This window comes from Schistocerca americana, chromosome 4 (assembly GCF_021461395.2).
Source record: "Schistocerca americana isolate TAMUIC-IGC-003095 chromosome 4, iqSchAmer2.1, whole genome shotgun sequence".
NCBI lineage: Eukaryota > Metazoa > Arthropoda > Insecta > Orthoptera > Acrididae > Schistocerca > Schistocerca americana.
The window spans coordinates 431718500-431739624 of NC_060122.1; the positions used below are offsets into that span (position 1 = coordinate 431718500).

Genomic DNA, 21125 nt, shown 5'->3' on the forward strand with positions numbered 1-21125 from the left:
AGTGCTCACGCACTTACCTCTCGTCGATGTGGCCCTTCTCGGCGGCCTCCAGCAGGTTCTTCTCGAACCAGTTGAGGCGGTACCTGCGCGAGCAGGCGACGTACAGCAAGCCACCCACGAGCGTGACCAGCAACACAGACACCAGGCCGTACACCGCCAGGTAGGACGCCTCGCTGTGCATCGCCGCGGGGTCCGCCATCTGCAACAGCGCGCCAGCCGTAGCTCAGCTCACGTGTGGATCAACAGCCAGCTAACGCCACGGCTGTTACCTAACTACGATACAGCAGTGGAAACCAGCATAAAGGTAGGATTCTTGCGAAAGTAATAGCACAATGTCTCTAGCATACTGTACCGAATTTATTATGAAAGTAGTAGATACATGTAAGATGTAAACAACTACGACAAATTACATAATTTCTTTCATAACACGAGTAACAAAGTAAGGCGTTTGCATTTCCTATGTGGAAACTGGTACAAGGCACTCACTGTCCTGCTCTGTTATTGCACTGTTAGTACTTTGTCCAACCTCCGCTCTTCCTAATTACTTCAATAATTCTATTCGACATTGATTTTGTTAGGATTTGTAGTTCTTGCAGTGAAATTGTCGCCCAACATGTTTTGTGTTCTCGTATTATGACGTTCTTAGATAATACAAATCTCCTTCATCATAACCAACATGGATTCCGCAAACAGAGATCATGTGAAACTCAGCTCGCCCTATTTGCCCAAGAAATTCACAGTGCTGTAGACACTGGCGAGCAGATTGATGCCGTATTCCTGGACTTCAAGAAGGCATTTGATACGGTTCCGCACTTACGTTTAGTAAAAAAAATACGAGCTTACGGAATATCGGACCAGGTTTGTGATTGGATTCAGGATTTCCTAGAAGAAAGAACACAACATGTCATTCTTAACGGTTCAAAATCTGCAGATGTAGAGGTAATTTCGGGAGTACCGCAGGGAAGCGTGATAGGACCTTTATTGTTTACAATATACATAAATGACTTAGTTGACAACATCGGTAGCTCCGTGAGGCTATTTGCAGATGACACGGTTGTCTACAAGAAAGTAGCAACATCAGAAGACTCGTACGTACTCCAGGAGGACCTGCAGAGGATTAATGCATGGTGCGACAGCTGGCAGCTTTCCCTAAACGTAGATAAATGTAATATAATGCGCATACATAGGGGCAGAAATCCATTACAGTACGATTATGCCATAGGTGGTAAATCATTGGAAGCGGTAACGACCGTAAAATACTTAGGAGTTACTATCCGGAGCGATCTGAAGTGGAATGATCACATAAAACAAATAGTGGGAAAAGCAGGCGCCAGGTTGAGATTCATAGGAAGAATTCTAAGAAAATGTGACTCATCGACGAAAGAAGTAGCTTACAAAACGCTTGTTCGTCCGATTCTTGAGTATTGCTCATCAGTATGGGACCCTTACCAGGTTGGATTAATAGAAGAGATAGACATGATCCAGCGAAAAGCAGCGCGATTCGTCATGGGGACATTTAGTCAGCGCGAGAGCGTTACGGAGATGCTGAACAAGCTCCAGTGGCGGACACTTCAAGAAAGGCGTTACGCAATACGGAGAGGTTTATTATCGAAATTACGAGAGAGCACATTCCGGGAAGAGATGGGCAACATATTACTACCGCCCACATATATCTCGCGTAATGATCACAACGAAAAGATCCGAGAAATTAGAGCAAATACGGAGACTTACAAGCAGTCGTTCTTCCCACGCACAATTCGTGAATGGAACAGGGAAGGGGGGATCAGATAGTGGTACAATAAGTACCCTCCGCCACACACCGTAAGGTGGCTCGCGGAGTATAGATGTAGATGTAGATCTTGTTGTATCACATTTTTCAGGTCACATACGGTCTCAAATTCCCTTCCATTGCGACAAACACAACTTGCATGTATTTCCCAACGGTTTTCCACAAGTTTCATATCCGGGCTATGTGCAGGCCAGGACAACACGTCAATATCTTTTGGTTGTAGAAGAAGCATACACTGAAGCATTATCTTGTTCAAACATCAGACTTTCGTTCCCAAGGTCCTTATACATTCTAATCAAGTCTTTCTCTAGCATCTCAGCATATGTAATTAGTTTTCAGCCTTATACGAAGGGCTTATTTCAATGGTGGTACAAGTCCATTACCTCCACTTTTCTGTCTATAATGCTTCTGAAATTAATGAGCCAAACAAACAGAAACAAAGGTTCATCTCTAGCAAGAAGCCATGTGCTTAAATATTTCTGGTATCTCAACTGCAGATTTTTCAGCGCTCATTTAATTCTGGGACTCTGTATCTCAATATGAACAAAAATGGACTTGTACCACTACTGAAATAATCCCTTCATATATAGCATGTATATGTGTCCAACATCTCCTCCTAAACCCCAAAACAGCACACTTCATGAGTATCAACACTGTGGGGATTACAGGATTTTAGCTCCCATAGGAGGGCAGACATTTGCAGAGGACGTGATTTTTCCGTGTGGAACGTACTGGCACCAGTACTCTAGGTGTTTACCGGCGCGGTAGCTCAGCGTGTTCGGTCACAGGGCAAGTTTATCCTCTGTAATAAAAAACTGAGTAAAGGAATCAACGATCAAGACCAAACGCAACGAACAGTACCGAACAAAAAATAAAATAAAATGGCGGTAGCTTCTGTGATTAGTAATCAAAACGTCCTCTGTCCCGGGTTAGAAACCCACCACAGCTTAAATTTTGATTCACAATCTGCATTGGTGGCCGAAGACTTCCGGCATAAGAAGTCACCGTCATTCTGCCAATGGCATTGTCTAAGAAGGCGGAAGAGCGGACAGAGTTTTAAGGCACTCTCTTGCCCTTGGGGTGGGAAATTGCCCTTAAAGGCGGAAGAATCAGAAATGACCAACGGCATGAGGATGCAGAAGGCAATGGAAGCCACTGAATTAAAGACACCTAAAGTGTATCCACATGACATGTGGCCTGTAATTAAAAAGTGTAATGATGGTTTCTTCATTGGCAAAAGATTCCAGAATGGTCACCCATTCGGATCTCTGGGAGGGGACTGCCAAGATGGAAATGACCATGTGAAAAACACTGAATAACCGACGAAAGTCTGGAAGTGGACTGTCAGAAGCTTGAACGTGGTAGGGAAGTTAGAAAATCTGAAAAGGGAAGTGCAAAGGCTCAATCTAGAAACCGTACGGGTCGCCGAAGTGAAGTGGAAAGAAGACAAGGATATCTTGTCAGATAGTGTAGGGTAACATCAACAGCAGCAGAAAATGGCATAACTGGAGTGGGATTCGTTATGAATAGGAAGGTAGGGTAGAGAGTATGTTACTGTGAACATTTCAGTGATAGGGTTGTTCTTATCAGAATCGACAGTAAATCAACACCAACAACGATACTTCAGGCATATACGACGACTCGCAAGCTGAAGATGAACAGATACAGGAAGTATATGAGGATACTGAATGAGTAATACAGATCATGAAGGGAGATAAAAGTCTAATAGTCATGGGGGACTGGAACGCAGTTGTGGGGGAAGGAGCAGAAGAAAAGGTTACAGGAGGATAAAGGATTGGGACAAGGAATGAGAGAGGAGAAAGACTGATTGAGTTCTGTCGAATACGCTGTTCAAGAATCACAAGAGGAGGAAAAGGCAGGGCGATACGGTAAGATTTCAGTTGGGTCACGTTATGGCCAGGCAGAGGTTCCGAAATCAGATACTGGATTGTAAGGTGTATCAAGGAGCAGAAATAGACTCAGATCACAATGTGGTAGGGATGAAGAGTAGGCTGAAGTTTAAGAGGTTAGTCAGGAAGAATCAATACGCAAAGAAGTGGGATATGGAAGTACTTAGGAATGACGAGATACGCTTGAAGGTCTCTAAGGCTATAGATACGGCAATGAGGAATAGCACAGTAGGCAGTACAGTTGAAAGAGGAATGGAAATCTCTAAAATGGGCAATCACAGATGTTGGAAAGAAAAACATAGGTACAAATAAGATAACTGCAAAGAAACCATAGGTAACAGAAGAAAAATATCAGTTAATCGATAAAAGAAGGAAGTAAAAAAAGTTCAGGGAAATTCAGGAATACAGAAATACAAGTGACTGAGGAATGAAATAAACAGAAAGTGCATGGAAGCTAAATAGCTGCATGAAAAATGTGAAGAAATTGAAAAAGAAGTGATTGTCAGAAGAACTGACTCAGCATATTGGAAAGACAAAACACCCTTCGGCGAAATTAAAAGCAAGGCTGGTAACATTAAGAGTGCATTGGGTATTACACTATTAAATGCAGAGAAGAGAGCGGATAGGTGTAAAGAGTACATTGAAGGCTTCAATGAGGGAGAAGATTTGTCTAATGTGATATGAGCACAAACAGGAGTTATTTTAGAAAAGATAGCGGATCCAGTTTTAGAATCAGAATGTAAGAGAGCTTTGGAGGACAATCAGCGTAACAGTTCAAAGATGCTTACAAGAATAATATACAGAAGAAAAGAAAAAATATTGAGAGTGTGTCAGATGACGATCAGTTTGGCTTTAGGAAAGGTAAAGGTACCAGATAAGCAATTCTGATGTTGTGGCTGATAATGGAAGGAAGACTAAAGAAAAATCAAGTCACATTCATAAGATTTATCGACCTAGAAAAACAGATCGAGACTGTAAAATGATGCAGGATGTTCGGAATCCCAAGAAAAATTGGTGTATGCTACAGGAGAGACAGCTAATATACAATATGTACAAGAGCCAAGAGGGAATAATAATAGTGGATGACCAAGAACAAAGTGCTCAGATTAAAGAGGGTGTAAGACAAGGATGCAGTCTTTCACCACTACTGTGCAATCTGTATGTCAAAGAAGCAGAGATGGAAATAATAGAAAGTTTCAGAAGTGGAATCAAAATTTAAGGAGAGAGGATATCAATAACAAGATTTTCTGATGTCATTGCTATCCTGAGTGAAAGTGAAGAAGAATTACATGATCTGCTGAATGGAATGAACAGTCTAATGGGTATAGAATATGGATCGAGAGTAAATGGAAGAAAGACAAAAGTAATGAGAAGTAGCAGAAATGAGAACAGTGAGGAACTTAATATCAGGATTGATGGTCACAAAGTAGATAAACTGAAGGAACTGTGCTACCTAGACAGCAAAATAATCAATGGTGGATGGAGCAAGGAGGACATCAAAGGCCTACTCGCACTGGCAAAAACGGCCTACCTGGTTAAGAGAAGTCTACTGGTATCAAACACAGGCCTTAATTTGAGGAAGAAATTACTAAGAATGTGCATTTGGAGCACAGCGTTGTATGGATGTGAAACATGTATTGTTGGAAAACAAGAACAGAAGAGAATCGAAACATTCGAGAATTGGTGCTACAGACGAATGCAGCCCTCCCTAACAAGTGTTGTATGCGAGTAGTATCAGTTTGCCTTATCGATATGCTTTGCAGGGTGATCTACATGTCAGTGGGAAGAAACGTTTTCCCAGCCCCATCACATTAGGCTGCTCTGCTCGACATGTGTGTTGTGTGGGAACAGTACTGACCTGATTTGCAAGATGGCCTACATGTCTGGGGCAAGAAACAGTTTTTCAGCCCTCACACACAGGCTGCCCTATATGACAGATGAGAGCATAATTGGCTTGAGTTATTGACCTGTTTTTCTGGGGCTACATGCACGGATGGGCATGTCTGGAGAAAATCGAGATGGACATAGGAAGTGATGCACAGAGAGACAGGGCTGGAGGGGATGGATAGGGAGAGAGCAGGATTGGTGTAATGAACAGAGAGAGGGGAGCAGGAAGGAATGGGCAGAGAGGGGATGGATGAGTTGAATGGGCAGATGGGAAGAGGTGGATGCAGAGAGAGGGTGGAGGAGACGTGTGTTTGCAATGGTAGGCATCCTGCTGTGTTGGATTTCCTCCTGAGAGGCGGCAGGACAAGAGTACACTGTGTATATGCGTGCCTTATGTGTTACCTACAATACAGTCATCCGCTCAATATGAAAGAGTATACGCCCAGTAGAATTTATGATTCGCTTGTAAAATACGTTTCTCCTCTTAGAGACACACGTTCCTAAGGTTTTCTCGTTGTAAACCATTTTATCAGTTTAATGCAGTAGGTGATATGCAGATGAAGCACACCTGACACCTGGTTAGTAGATCCTGCTAGTTTGTTGAAATCCCTCATCCCATGACTGTCGAATACTAAACGACCACAGGAAGCGTCAGCAAACATTGTAATTGGTGGAGACTACAACACAGGAACTGAAAGGGAGAGGATAAATATCATGTTATGCCGGAGAGATTAATGTCAGTGGCAACCACGCTAAGACGTTTTGCAAGGTTTAACAGTTAAAGAGACTTGAACCCTTTCTACAAACACAAAGTTATTGACAAGTACGCATGGTCCGCCAGAGGACCTATAACTATAGTTGACTGTTTCCTAGTAAACCAGAAAACAGCTATTTTGTTTCAGGATGTGTGTGGATACAGATGTTATGAAGTGAATATGTCCAATTAATAATGTAAGCAAAGATTGCCTTAATGCAGGGATGGTATAAAAAACAAAAAAAAAAAGAAACTGCTCAGAGCAACCAAGATACACTGAAGCGCCAAAGAAACTGGTGTAGGCATGCGTATTCAAATACAAAGATATGTAAACAAGCAGAATACGCCTATGTAAGACAAATGTCTGGCGCAGTTGTTAGATGGGCTACTGCTGCTACAGTGGCAGGTTATCAAGATTTAACTGAGTTTGAACGTGATATTACAGTCGGCGCACGAGCGATGGGACACAGCACCTCCGAGGTAGCGATAAACTGGGGATTTTCCCGTACGACCATTTCACGAGTGTACCGTGAATATCAGGAATCCGGCAAAACGTCAAATCTCCAACATCGCTGCGGCCAGAAAAAGGTCCTGCAGGAACGGGACCATCGACCACTGAAGTGAATCGTTCAACGTGACAGAAGTGCAACCCTTCCGGAAATTGCTACAGATTTCAATGCGGGACCATCAACAAGTGTCAGCGTGCGAACCATTCAACGAAACATTATCGACATGGGCTTTCTGAGCCGTCGGCCCAGTCGTGTACCCTCGATGACTGCACGACACAAAGTCTTACGCCTCGCCTGAGCCTCTCAACACCAACATTGGACTTTCGATGACTGGAAACATATTGCCTGGTCGAGTCTGTTTCAAATTGTATCGAGCGAATGGACATGTACGGGTATGGAGTCAACCTCATGAACCCATAGACCTTGCATGATGGAGGCTCTGTAATTGTGTGTGACGTGTGCAGTTGGAGTGATATGGGACCCCTGATACGTCTAGATACGACTCCGACAGGTGACAGGTATGTAAGCATCCTGTCTGATCGCGTGCATCCATGCATGTCCATTGTGCATTCCGACGGACTTGGGCAATTCCAGCAGGACAATGCGACACAGCACACGTCCAGAATTGTTACAGAGTGGCTCCAGGAACACTCTTCTGAGTTTAAACACTTCCGCTGGCTACCAAACTCCCAAGACATGAACAGCGATATTGACCATAGCCGGATGCCTTGCAACGTGCTTTTCAGAAGAGATCTCCTCCCTCTCGAACCCTTACGGATTTATGGACAGCCCTGCAGCAATCATGGTGTCGGTTCCCTCCAGCATCACTTCAGACATAAGTCGAGTCCATGCCACGTCCTGTTGCGGCACATCTGTGTGCTTGGGGGGGGGGGGGGGGGGACTACACGATATTAGACAGATGTACCAGTTTCTTTGGCTCTTCAGTATAGATAAATACAATATACTTACTAGGATGGGAGTTCTATCAAGAATCTACACCAAAGATGAATGGACAAAATAACGGGTAGACTCCTAGAAACAGACAGTACTTACTGTACATTAATGGGAATTAATTAAGAACGTAATAGGAATTGCAGCCAGTGAATCGTTACGTAAAACAAAACAAAGGAAAACGAGGAAAAGACACATCTTTTGGACTAAAGAAATTGAGGTGAAATTTGGAATAAAGAAAAAACTATATATAATATATCTATAGCACCCAGCTCAGTACAATAAGGAAACATATAAGAAGAAATTAGGAAAAGTGATGAAGTTAAGCATAAAGTCGCATAAAGATGAGCAGCGTAACTCTATAGCCTGGACTGAAAACACACTTGCGTGTAAAATAAGATGTTAATGCAGTAACGAACGAATACCGTCCCAGTTGTTGCAAAAATTTGTGGACTGAAGAAACCAATATATAAAATGAGGTAGCCGTAGAATCAAATACAGATGACCAAAAATTAGAGCATGATGTCAGGTATGCCGGCAACATAAAGGTAGTAGGATGTGATGATGTAATTAGCGAATTGATAAAATACTCTTCAGTAGAATCTAAAACAAGATCCTTAGATTTCCGAATGTTTGCTGGATAAGGAAGGAAATACCCATCGAAGGGAAGATATCACTTATAAAATCAATGTCAAGTAGTGCAACAGATCAAATCCCGAAAATTATAGAGGGATGCCGTTACTGAACTGGACGTATAAGGTATATGCTATAATAATAACTCAAACGCTGAAGCGCAAAATGGAGTTCATTCTGTCAGAAGATTAAAACGAAAATTATACAGACAATACATTTGAACACCAACAAATTATAAACATAAGGAATACAATATTGAAACACACATCCATTTTATAGATTATATACTCCTAAAGGCTTTCGGTAAAGTCAACAGACAACTATTGTGGGATTACATCTTTTACAAGTAATGCAGGAGATCTAAAACAATGTAAGAATCCAAGTAAATGGTGATAATGAGAACAGAGGATACAAATGAAGAGTTCGACAAGGCTGCAGTCTTTCGCCACTGCTCTTTAATATATACATAGAGGAAATAATAAGGTAATGGGTAATAAAACTACAGAATAAGACGTACGATTTTAACCAACAAGGTTATACAGAGTGATACTAAAGTAACTGTATAAGCTTCGTGGTTGTAACGAATGGATCAAAAACTTAAATAAAGTTTTGTCGGAAACTGCTTTATTTCCGAGTTATGATGCATATTGTCATTTCTGTTAGGCATTATATCATGGACCAGTATAGGCTTTTGGTGTGTCGTATTGCCTACATATCTCCGCGCGGGGTAGCCACGCGGTCCGAGGCGCCTTTCTACGGTTCGCGCGGCTCCCGCCGTCGGAGGTTCGAGTCCTCCCTCGGGCATGGGTGTGTCTGTTGTCCTTAGTGTAAGTTAGTTTACGTTAGATTAAGAAGCAGTTTAGTCCCATAGGAACTTACCACAAATTTCCAATTTTTCGTCTACATATCGACTGATGTTGCTTTGTCAACGGTGCCACTGCAAATTTCAGTCGGGAGGCAAGAGAATATCTCGAAGTTGCTTGTCCAGAGAAGTGGGCAGCTCGTGCAGGACGAGTTGCTTTGCCCGCCAGATCTCCGGATCGTAACACTGGACTTCTGCTATTGCGGCCGTCTCAAGGAACACGCGTTTGGTGTTGCAATTGAGAATGCAGCACAACTTCAGTAGCGAACTGAAAATAGCTGTGCAGCTGTGCAGAATAAGATGAACGGAGACTGCAACATTCGGAGAGCGATAAGAAGTCCAGCACGTCACTCTCTTTGTCTACGTGGACATCACTTTGATCATGTCCTGGTGTAAATGTACAGCACGTAGGTGATTTGAATTTCGGATGTCTTCGTGTCATTGCTTTCTGTGAAGAATTAATTTTGTGTCATTGTGTTGCACTTGTTATCCCTACTCTGTAGCGTAACTGAGATAAAGCAATTTCGGACAAAACTTTATTGACTTCTACTCTTTTTCATGCATACACTACACCCCCGAAATGTATACGTATAATGACGATACTGTTTGCAAATTATTAGGTTTTAGCCTCGAATTGTGAAGATGGACTATGGAGAGCTGTCTATGAACTACTCAAAACGTGTCAGGTGTATAACACGTCAATGTCAATATAAAAAACGTAATCCATATCTTCCTGTGCAACAAATCCAGACTGGACAAAAATGGTAATAGAAAACGAGTTCATAGAGCAAGTAGATAGATTTAAATTTTTGGTAACATGTTAACGTTCACATGAGACCTGTATCAAGAAGACAGAACTGAGAAGCTTCCTAAACAGTACCATTAGAAGATGTCTTCGAAATAAAATAAGAAGATAAATTTACCTTAAATTTTATAAAGATACGTCAGTCTAACATTGCGTTATGGCTATCCTGGGTAATTAAAAAAAAGTTAAAATAAGACTACAGGGCTATGAAAGGAAATTCCTCAGGAACATAGGGAACATAGCAGGATACACAAAGATAGATTACAAAGGAAACACAAATATTGGAAAGAAAATTGAAAATATTTGATATTAATGAAAAGTGTGAAGAAAATAGACAAAAATTGCTATCCCATCTGTCGCGAAAGTAGGAGCCGAGATTACTTCTACATTTTTGGCAATATATTCTGCAAAGTAAAAAATGCTTTGCAAGACCAGCAAAAAGATGGAAGAACTAAGTGTTTCTGTAACAGGCTGAGCAAAGCCAAAAGCATGACAGAAGAAGAAGAAGAATGTTACTGAGAGAAAACGTGATGTTATCAGAAAGCTTCTAATTCTTGAGCGAGCCTAGCAGTCGCTGAGCAGTATTGAGCACGTACTGGGAATCTCTCGGCTTTTGTGGACTGTGGAAGACAGCCTAGCAGGTACCGGAGGACACTTGTTGCCCACAGGGCTCGTGGGAACGCCCCCAGTCGCCGACTCTAGCATTGGTGACAGCAGAGATCACATTCCAAGCCGCTCCCATGTATTGAGTCAGATTCAAATGAACGTAAAATCACTGCGCTAGTCAAAATTCAAATCGAATGGTGCATATCTAATTCACTCTTGCATGATAGGTTTCACATAGGACTCCAGAATAAGAAGTCAGTTTACTGAAGCGATGGCTGTAAAGGGTTACCTCCCTTGACCAATTAAGAGTTACAGGGTGAGGATAGATAGAACATTGAGACTGAAAGTCGGTGATACGCTATGTGACCAAAAGTATCCGGACACCTGGCTGAAAATGACTTACAAGTTCGTGGCGCCCTCCATCGGTAATGCTGGAATTCAATATGGTGTTGGCCCACCCTTAGCCTTGATAACAGCTTCCACTTGCTTGATGACAGCATACGTTCAGTCAACTGCTGGAAGGTTTCTTGGGAAATGGCTGCCTATTCTTCACGAAGCGCTGCACTGAGCAGATTTATCGATGTCGTTCGGCGAGGCCGGGCACAAAGTCGGCGCTCGAAAACATCCCCGAAAGGTGTTCTGTAGGATTTAGATCAGGACTCTGTGCAGGGCAGTCCATTACAGGGTTGTTATTGTCGTGTATACACTCCGCCACAGGCCCAGCATTATGAACAGGTGTTCGATCGTGTTGAAAGATGCAGTCGCCATCCCCGAATTGCTCTTCAACAGTGGGAAGCAAGAAGGTGCTTAAAACATGAATGTAGGCTTGTGCTGAGATAGTGCCACGCAAAACAACGAGTGCAAGCCCCCTCAATGAAAAACACGAACACACCATAACACCACCGCCTTCGAATTTTACTGTTGGCACTACACACGCTGGCAGATGAGAGATTTAGGTTATACCACTATAAAAGCTGAAATTGTGTTGGATATCACATTCATTTTTACTTGCATCTATGAACAATTCCTACATAAAGACTCGTTGTCTTCCTTTGATTGACTACTGCCCTAACTAATTTTTAAAAAGTTCTTACTTAAGCTCTTTAGTTAGGTATTAGCGATGCCAGAAGTAGAAATTACCGTAAGAAAGAGATTACTGTAAGGCTGTGCAGTTCTCTCCTACTTGCTCTGCAGAATATTTTAGAATGGCCTTAATGTAATTTCGCCTTTGGTGTTCAACGCCTTGGGCCGTTCCTTTGTGAGGCGTTCGGGAGCGGCCATTGGAGAGTTAGAAGGAGAAATTCTTGGCAGCTGCAGCAGCACCTTTATATGTGAATCCTTGTAGGAAACTTTGTTCGCATTCCTAATCTTGATGAAAACCTGGAATACTAGTGGAAACAGTCTCAGTTACCGACATGTACCTGATAAGAGCGGGGGACACGAGGGTGTTTAGTACTTTTTTGTCAACGGTCAGGTACTAGTATCAAATTCTGAAGACATAATACCTAGCTCTGTTAGAATTAAATAAAGTGACGGAACAGTGCAATATTGAAATTTCGCTGAATAAAATAGAATCTATGACATTTGTGGTCCATCTCCAATCTGCTACAAGTAATTATGAATAACGAATTCATTAAAAATGTCAGACAGTTTACGCTCACTGCCTGCACTCTCTCACGTCTTGAAGAATTCGATATTGGAAAGAATACTAAAAAAACTTAGCAAAATGGGAGCTAAATAAGTAGAACAATAAGAAACAAAGTAAGTAGAAAACAATTGTACGAGAGTACGGCGTTACCAGCAAGTTTATAAGCTCCGGAACCACTGGTCTCAGCTAGCAAGGGCAAAAGTGAAGTCGAAACCACCGAAATGCGATTTCTCCGATCATTTGTTGGGGAGACAAAGATAATTATGCAGAAAAATGAAGACAGTCAGCATTTACGGTTTAAATGACAGAATCTTCGAATATCATTAAAATGGAACATTTCACAAATATACGAGGGGCGTTCAAGAATTAATGCAGTACATTTTTTTTCTGAGAGCAGGTTGGTTTAATTCAGGATTCCAATACACCGTATTATTCCCCACTCTTTCGGTTATAAAACCCTGTTTTCAACATAATCTCCGTTCAAAGTGGTGGCCTTACGACATCTTGCTAGGAGAGCCTGTATGTGCGCATGGTACAACTCTACTAGTTGACGTCGGAGCCAAAGTCTTGTTGCATAATGACCTCCCCATCATCCACGTACTGCTTCTCGCGGAGTGGATTTTTCATCGGGCCAAACAGATAGAAGTCGGAATGTGCGAATTCGGGCTTTAGGGTGGATGAGCAAGAATAGTCACTGGCCGGTGTGGCCGAGCGGTTCTGGGCGCTAAAGTCTGGAACCGCGCGACCGCTACGGTCGCAGGTTCGAATCCTGCCTCGGGCATGGATGTGTGTAATGTCCGTAGTCAGTTAGGTTTAAGTAGTTCTAAGTTCTAGGGGACTGATGACCTCAGATGTTAAGTCCCATAGTGCTCAGAGCCATTTGAACCATTTGAAGAACAGTCCAATGAAGTTTCGTGAGCTCCTCTGGGGTGCGCAGACTTGTGTGAGGCCTTGGATTGTCATCGAGGAGTTCATTTGAATTTTTGTGGCGACGAACATGCTGAAGTCGATTCTTCAGTTAGCTAAGGGTAGCACAGTACACTTCAGAGTTGATCTTTGCGCCATGAGGGAGGACATCAAACAGAATAACCCCTTCAGAGTCCCAAAAGACCGTCGCCATGACTCTACCGGCTGAGGTTGCGGATTTGAACTTTTTCTTCGAAGGAGAAGTGGCGAGGTGCTACGCCATGGACTGCCGTTTTGTTTTCGGTTCGAAGTGATGAAACTTATGATTCACTGTCTGTGGCGATGATCGACAAAAACTATCACTATCAGCTTCGCTCGTAATATACAAGCAATTCCGCATAGATTGTCCCTTAGTGCTGTTTATTATCTTTCTTAGGCTGTGAGGAACCCACCGGGAGCACATCTTTGAGTACGTCAACTGGTGGTCGAGTGTGTCAGCACTACCAACAGAGGCGTCTAGTTTTAGCAGCGAAATTATAGATCGTGATCCGCCGATCACCTCGAATGAGAGTGTCCGCACGTTCCAACGTTTCGGGAGTCACAGCTGTGTGCGGCCGGCCGGCACGCGGGAGATCGGACAGATTTGTGCGCCCTTGTTGCGATGAACTCATAGGAGTATAAATTACCTAATAGTCAAACATATGAATCATCATATAAAGAAATTTGAAATGCTACAAATCCACAGTTAACTGAAAACATTATCTGTCACAACGGTGGAAGTGAGAGTGATATAATCCCGAGAACATGACGGATTCAGGTGGCAAATAGACGAGGAATGTGCTGTAATCGTAAAGACATACGTGCAGTCAACACATCGATCGACGTAAATGATGAACAACATTATCGATGTTTGTGTTCAATAACATTAAATTCATTTGAAGAAGAAAGTACACTTACACAACTACCCGTTATTTCTTGTATTTTACGGCGCTCTGGGGGACTAAGTGTATGTTACAAAGACGTGAATATGTTAGTGAACATAAATATAACTGAACGTGAATACATTCTCGTAGAAATAGTACCCAATTATCTAACTATATTTTAGTATTTCAGACTGTGAATTGGTGTTTATGGTACATATTTTGAGCACATAAAGTGTAATGGTTATTGCCGTATGAATTTCTTGCCCCTTGCCATTTGTATTGTAGTTGACATAAAAAGCAGTCCACACTTTGATGAATAACACCAGATTTTGCCACAATAAGAATCTAATCTATATGTAGCAAAAAGTCCAAAAATTTCACATCACCCATTTTGTATGATATTTCCTTTAATTGTAGTGTGCGTTAATGAAATATTTTATTGTGTTATTATTGCAGAAACGTGGACTGTTGTAAGATGAAAAGTGCAGTATGGAGGATTCAGTTAAAAGAATTTCAGCCTCGTTGAACCCACGTCGCTTTCTAACTCAGTTGCGACCGCAAGTAATTCAAAGATGTAATTGACTGCCCAGTAATTTTTTTCCACGGACGTCTTCAGCGTTTCTCATCGCCTCGTCTTTCAGCTGTATCCAACGCAAAAAAAAAAAAAAAAAAAAAAAAAAAATCAAAAATAATAGATAGAAACGTGAACGTCGACGAGAGCACAATAAACAAAGATAACTGAGAAAGATACAAAGAACTTATAAAGATATTTATATTAAAAATGAAGAAATTCATCCAGCTGTATTTAAGGTGTCGATTTTATTTTGGCAAGTAGTTTCAACGTTGTAACAACGTCATCTTCAGGTCCATACACTTATTGACGTCAACTGCGTGCGACTGATACTTCATACTAAATACTATCCACCTTCCACACGGAGCATGTCCATATATCACCACTGACTTCTAGTATCAGCCGCACGCAGTTGACGTCAACAAGTGTATGGGGCTGAAGATGACGTTGTTACAACGTTGAAACTAGTTGCCAAAATAAAATCGACACCTTAAATACAGCTGGAGGAATTTCTTCATTTTTAATATAAATTTATAGCAGCTGACGTCCCACTGTCCTCCATGTCAACTATGGATGTACGAAGATTATAAAGATATCGTTGATCACTTTGATACCCCACTTGTCCACCTACAATTCTTCGTTTGGATATGAAAATACGGACAAAAATCTATCGAATAATTTGTAGGGAGTCTTATTTTCGCTCCGCTCAAACGTTTGACCAAAAAAACCAGTTTCATTTTTTTTTGGGTAAGTAAAACGGAGGTCACCGTATTTATCCTATCACTATCATGGCACTTGCCGGCATATTTTGCTAATAGTGATTTAATGTCTCAATTATGTTCGACGTTTACGTACTCATTATTACTTCTGAAGGCTTGAATTTATTTCAGTTCTTTCAGTTTATTGCATTACTTTTATGCAGTGACCACTATATATTTGTGACTGGTATAGGAGTAACTAAAATAGGAAACAATCGTTAAACGAATTTTTTTCTGACGAGGAAGTGCATCAAATTCTTTTCGGAGAGTTTCGGCGAAATAAGTTTACAGAAGCTAAACCACATTTTTACTGCACAAAAATATATTGTCCTTGGTTCACCTTCTGTGCAATGTGTACAAGATTTAATACCGACTTAGTGATTCACTACAAAGTGACAACACGTAATGTGCTACACCACGAATACTTTATCGAACGTTATCACTCTCTTACTCTAATATATGCATGCCTGTGGAATAAGTTGATTAATATTTCATTGCTTTGCTAGTTTATTTTCAGTACAGAAATAAGATACACCTCCAGATGAAGAATACGTTATAGCTGTTGATTGATCCTAACGTAATTGGAACTTTTCAAATGGAGATGTCAACACAGCTTGCCCAGAGGACGTGCTAGCGTACCTTTCACCATCTATCGGAATTTGGAAAAGTCAATTCATTGGCATGAGGGATGTAGGAGCATCATACAGGCAGACAGCATAGACAGTTGGCTGTAGTGCAATGACTGCAGAACGTGAGGTGACGAGATGAACTCAGGAAGACTGGCTAGAAGAGTGGGTTCGAGTCCTTCCAGAAGGACTACACTACGAGGGGATCATGCGATTTTTCCAATGGCTGTGTGGTATGGACAGATTACAACAACAGCCAAAATCCGGGCAGAGGTTACGGGCAGAGTGTCGCTAACAACTTCTATAACAGACTTCTGGAAGCTGTGTTGCCGCGAGGAGGGGCTGCACGGTTATAGGCGCCATGTCACTGACTGCGCGGCCCCTGCCGTCGGAGGTTTGAGTCCTCCCTCGGGTATGGCTGTGTGTGTTGTTCTCAGCATAAGTTAGTTTAAGTAGTGTGTAAGTCTAGGGACCGATGACCTCAGCAGTTTGGTCCCTTAGAAACTCACAGACATTTGAACATTTGAAGCTGTGTTCTGAGTTGTCAAGCCTCCTTTACCGCTCATACCTTACCACAGGCAGCAGAGACTTGAATGGCGTAGAGCCAGGGTCAAATGAGATATTAATCCTTAACATATCAAGGGGGTCCTCAAGGGACGCCAGACAGCGATTTCTGGTGACACTGCTGCAACTGTAAGAACCAGTTTATTCTTGATTTTTATATGTGTTCTGCACCTGATTAAGTTGTGTATTACATTATTACGAGTGGCGTTCAATAGGTAATGAAACACATTTTTTCTGACAGTAGGTTAGTTTTACTCAGGATTCGAATACACCACATCATTCCCCGCACATTTGGCAACAAAATTATATTTTTCAACTTTACTCTGTTCATTGCGACGGCCTCATCCCACTGTACTGGGAGGCTTGTATGCCCGCATGGCACCGCTCTACTGGTTGACGTCAGAGCCAGTTTCTTACTGCATCCGTAACCCTTCTATCATCCACTTACTGCTTCCCGTAGAGTACATCTTTCAGAGGACCAAACTGATGGAAATCGGCAGATGCGACATCTGGGCTATAGGGTGGATGAGGAAGGACAACAGTCCAGTGAAATTTTGTTATCTCCTCTCGGATATGCAGAGGCTTGCGTTGTCGTGGAAAATTTCATTTGCGTTTTTGTGGTGACGAACACGCTGAAGCCGCGTCTTCAGCTTCGTTGCAGGAACGTAGCTGTGTGCGGCCGACCGGCACACAGGAGATCGGACACGTTTGCGCGACTTTGTTGCAGTGATGACAGTCGCCACACCGTGCTTTTGTTCACTCCCACATCTCTATAGGCCATCTGCAAGCGCTTATGAACATCTGCTATGTTTGGTTTTCCGCCAAAAGAAACTCAGTGATACTTGGCACGCACTTCCGTCACAGAAGCCATTTTGAAGGCTATGTATACTGCTGCGAACCATCGGAACTTCATTAACTGAAGCGGGAGTATTGCAAGATATCTCGCAACAAATTCTGCATTTCTTCCTACCGAAACTGACAGAGAAAAAATGTGTTGTATTACTTATTGAATGCCCCTGGTAGATCTATGAAGCGTTCGTCACAAAAAAACCAACACTACGGTCTTGGCAAGAGACCGCTTACGATACATATTTTGGATTTATTTCTTCGTTATTTCGAAAATGAATCGCAAGCAATTCTCAGATGATGAAATTATTCGGATGCTGGGTCAATGTGATCTCAGTGACCCCGAAGATATTTAAAACAAACTTGATGATCACCTTATTCCAGAATAACATGGACTAGAATCGGAAGATAACTTTGAAGTGAGTTCAGAAAAGAGTGGCTCTGTCAGTGGAAGTTCTGGTGTGGATGCCGATGAAGGAGATGAGAGTATTGCAAATTCAGGACGAAAATGCAAGTTCGGTGTCTCCTTGACTCGCTGTCGTTAACATAACATTGTCAAAGGATGTCAAAGGCCAACGAATGCAAGTGACCTTGCACTCACAATGTCCGATATTTTCAATATTACCTTTGATGATCAAATTGTAGATACTATATGCACATTTACCAATACTGAAGCATCACTTGTTCTTCAGCATTACAATGGAATTGGTGCTCTGAACAGAATAAGTATTAGGACAGATGTAGCTACTGCAAAACTGCAGCTCTTCGCTGCTGAAAGGAATCAATTTCTGAAGAGTAGACAACGAAAGAAAACATACGTCTTGCAGCTTTTACTATGGAATCGATTTGCGCATATTTTCTAGTTTTTCAGGTCTGACGATAAAGCAAAACATCAGTAATGCATATTTAAGTTAGTTATAATTTTCTACATCCAAAGGACCTAAACTGAGAAACCTTCTACACTACTATGCTGAGAAGTTAAGAAACGAACATGGGGTCTCCAGATGTTCCCAGCTTGATAAACAAAGTTGACGACTTAGGCTTGGTACTTTAAGGTTTGTCGGCAATTTGTGGTGTTCAGTGCTGAATGTAGCTTTTGTTTGTGACTGTCAGATCTATGCCAACGTGCACGTAGATGTGTTCGTTATCGGCACAGGAAGCAGCGGTTCTATAGACTCACACCTATCCAACTGCTGGAGGTACGGTATGAGGAGCTATCGGATGCGACAATACGACTGATTTAATAATTGTTGAAGGGAGGCTGAGTTTGCCGGTATGTGGCCTCAGTGGTACACGATGTTGTGATATCCTTTCAAGGGACCAAATAGAATATACCACCAGGGTATGCAAGTTCACATCACAAACGCACTAAGAATATACAGTACCCAGTCACATTAATCTGAGCACCGCGTATGTTCGACGTCAATGTGCAGCAACCAGACTAGCAGTCGAGGGTATATAAAGGAAGACAGAGGGGGGGGGGGGGGGGGGGGCGGGACACAAGAAACAGTAAGCACTGCAGTCGTTTTCGTAATATGTAAAAAGAGCGATTTATCTGACGTCTGAAAGGGCATGATCATTGGCTTTTGGGCCAAGAGTGGAAGCATTTCAAAAAATGGTTCAAATGGCTCTGAGCACTATGGGACTTAACTTCTGAGGTCATCAGTCGCCTAGAACTTAGAACTAATGAAACCTAACTAACCTAAGGACATCATACACATCCATGCCCGAGGCAGGATTCGAACCTGCGACCGTAGCGGAAGAATTTCCTAAATGGCTAAGTTTCTAAACTGTTCGTATGGTGCCATTGTTAAAGTATGTCATGGTAAAATGGTGCTATCAGAATACGGCGTCAATGTGGTGCACCATGGGCCATAGATGACAAGGAGTGAACGAGGACTGTGGAGATGTGTACGGGCAAACAGACGTGGAACTATTGAGCAGCTGGCCACGCAGATGAAGCAAGGGGCTACCAACAATGTCACCCCAACGACCGTTCAGCGTACGTTGCTAAATGCGGGCCTCCGTAGCAGGCGCCTGCCACGTCCGCCCACACTGACTGCTGTTCATCGGCGATGAGGGTTGGAACTTGAGCGACAGTACCACATCTAGACATCGACTTACTGACGACAGGTAGTCTTTTCAAATGAATCACGTTTTATGCTCCATCGACGTGGAACATCTGAAAGTAAATAGCCTGCAACAATAGTCGGAAGGGTTCATGCCAGAGGAGGAATGTTTTCGCGACACTCCCTGGGTGACCTCGTCATTCTGGAAGGCACAGTGGATCAACATAACTATGCATCTATTCTTGGGGACAAGCCCACCACTACATGCAGTTTGATTTTTTCAGCACGATGTCATCTACCAGCAGGACAATGCAACGTGTCACAGCTCGTAGTGTACGCACGTCGTTCGAAGAGCACCAGGATAGGTTTACCGTACTGACCCGGTCACGAAACTCCCCGGGTTTAAAACCGGTCGAGAATCTATTGGACCGCCTCAATCGGTCTGTTCACACCGTGTATCCACAACCGAGAAACCAAGCGCAGCCGGGCATGGCACTGGAACTGGAATGGCTGCACACCCCTGTCGCTACCTTCCAGAGTCTCAACGACTTCCCTTTTGCACGTCTTGCAGCAGTCCGCTCTGTAAAAGTTAGTTATTCGGGCTTTTGGCAGGTGGTCACATTAATGCGACTGGGAAGTGTACTAATTCTTGATTGACTTGCCAAGTCCTCCGATTTTTCAGCCACACAGCATGTCTGGGATGCTACGGGAAGGTGTGTACTTACAAGGCAGCCCCCAGACAGCAACATAACATGATCTGCAACAGCATGTGTTTCTGGCTCGGCGTGCAATTCCCCAAAATAATCGGAGGGTGTTTACGCTTGCCACAAAGACTAAAAGAGTGTATTCATGGACATCAATTCCGAGTGGAATTAAAGTTTAATCATTTAATATCACAAAGTTAGATAATAAATTATCTGACTGGTGCTACGTGATGTAGCACTTTCAGTTCCGTAATTTACACTACTGGCCATTAAAATTTCTACACCAAGAAGAAATGCAGATGATAAACGGGTATTCATTGGACGAATATATTATACTAGAACTGACATGTGATTACATTTTCAAGCAATTTAGGTGCATAGTTCCTGAGAAATCAGTACCCAGAACAACCACCTCTGGCCGTAATAACGGCCTTGATACGCCTGGGCATTGAGTCAAACAGAGCTTGGATGGCGTGTGCATGTACAGCTACCCGTGCAGCTTCAACACGATACCACAGTTCATCAAGAGTAGTGAGTGGCGTATTGTGACGAGGCAGTTGCTCGGCCACCATTGACCAGACGTTTTCAATTGGTGAGAGATCTGGAGAATGTGCTGGCCACTGCAGCAGTCGAACATTTTCTGTATCCAGAAAGGCCCGTACAGGACCAGCAACATGCGGTCGTGCATTATCCTGCCGAAATGAAGGGTTTCGCAGGGATCGAATGAAGGGTAGAGGCACGGGTCGTAACACATCTGAAATGTAACGTCCACTGTTCAAAGTGCCGTCAATGCGAACAAGAGGT

At 42.7% G+C, this 21125-nt stretch overlaps 1 protein-coding gene across 1 annotated transcript in view; it reads right to left on the minus strand.

The window, feature by feature from the left end:
• Positions 1-188, minus strand: part of LOC124613229 (synaptotagmin-5) — a 128902-nt gene extending 128714 nt beyond the window's left edge. The window contains exon 1 of the mRNA XM_047141904.1: positions 18-188. Coding sequence (XP_046997860.1) covers positions 18-181 — 164 coding nt within the window. The 5' untranslated portion in view covers positions 182-188. The remainder of the gene's footprint in view (positions 1-17) is intronic.
• Positions 189-21125: the final 20937 nt, after the last annotated feature.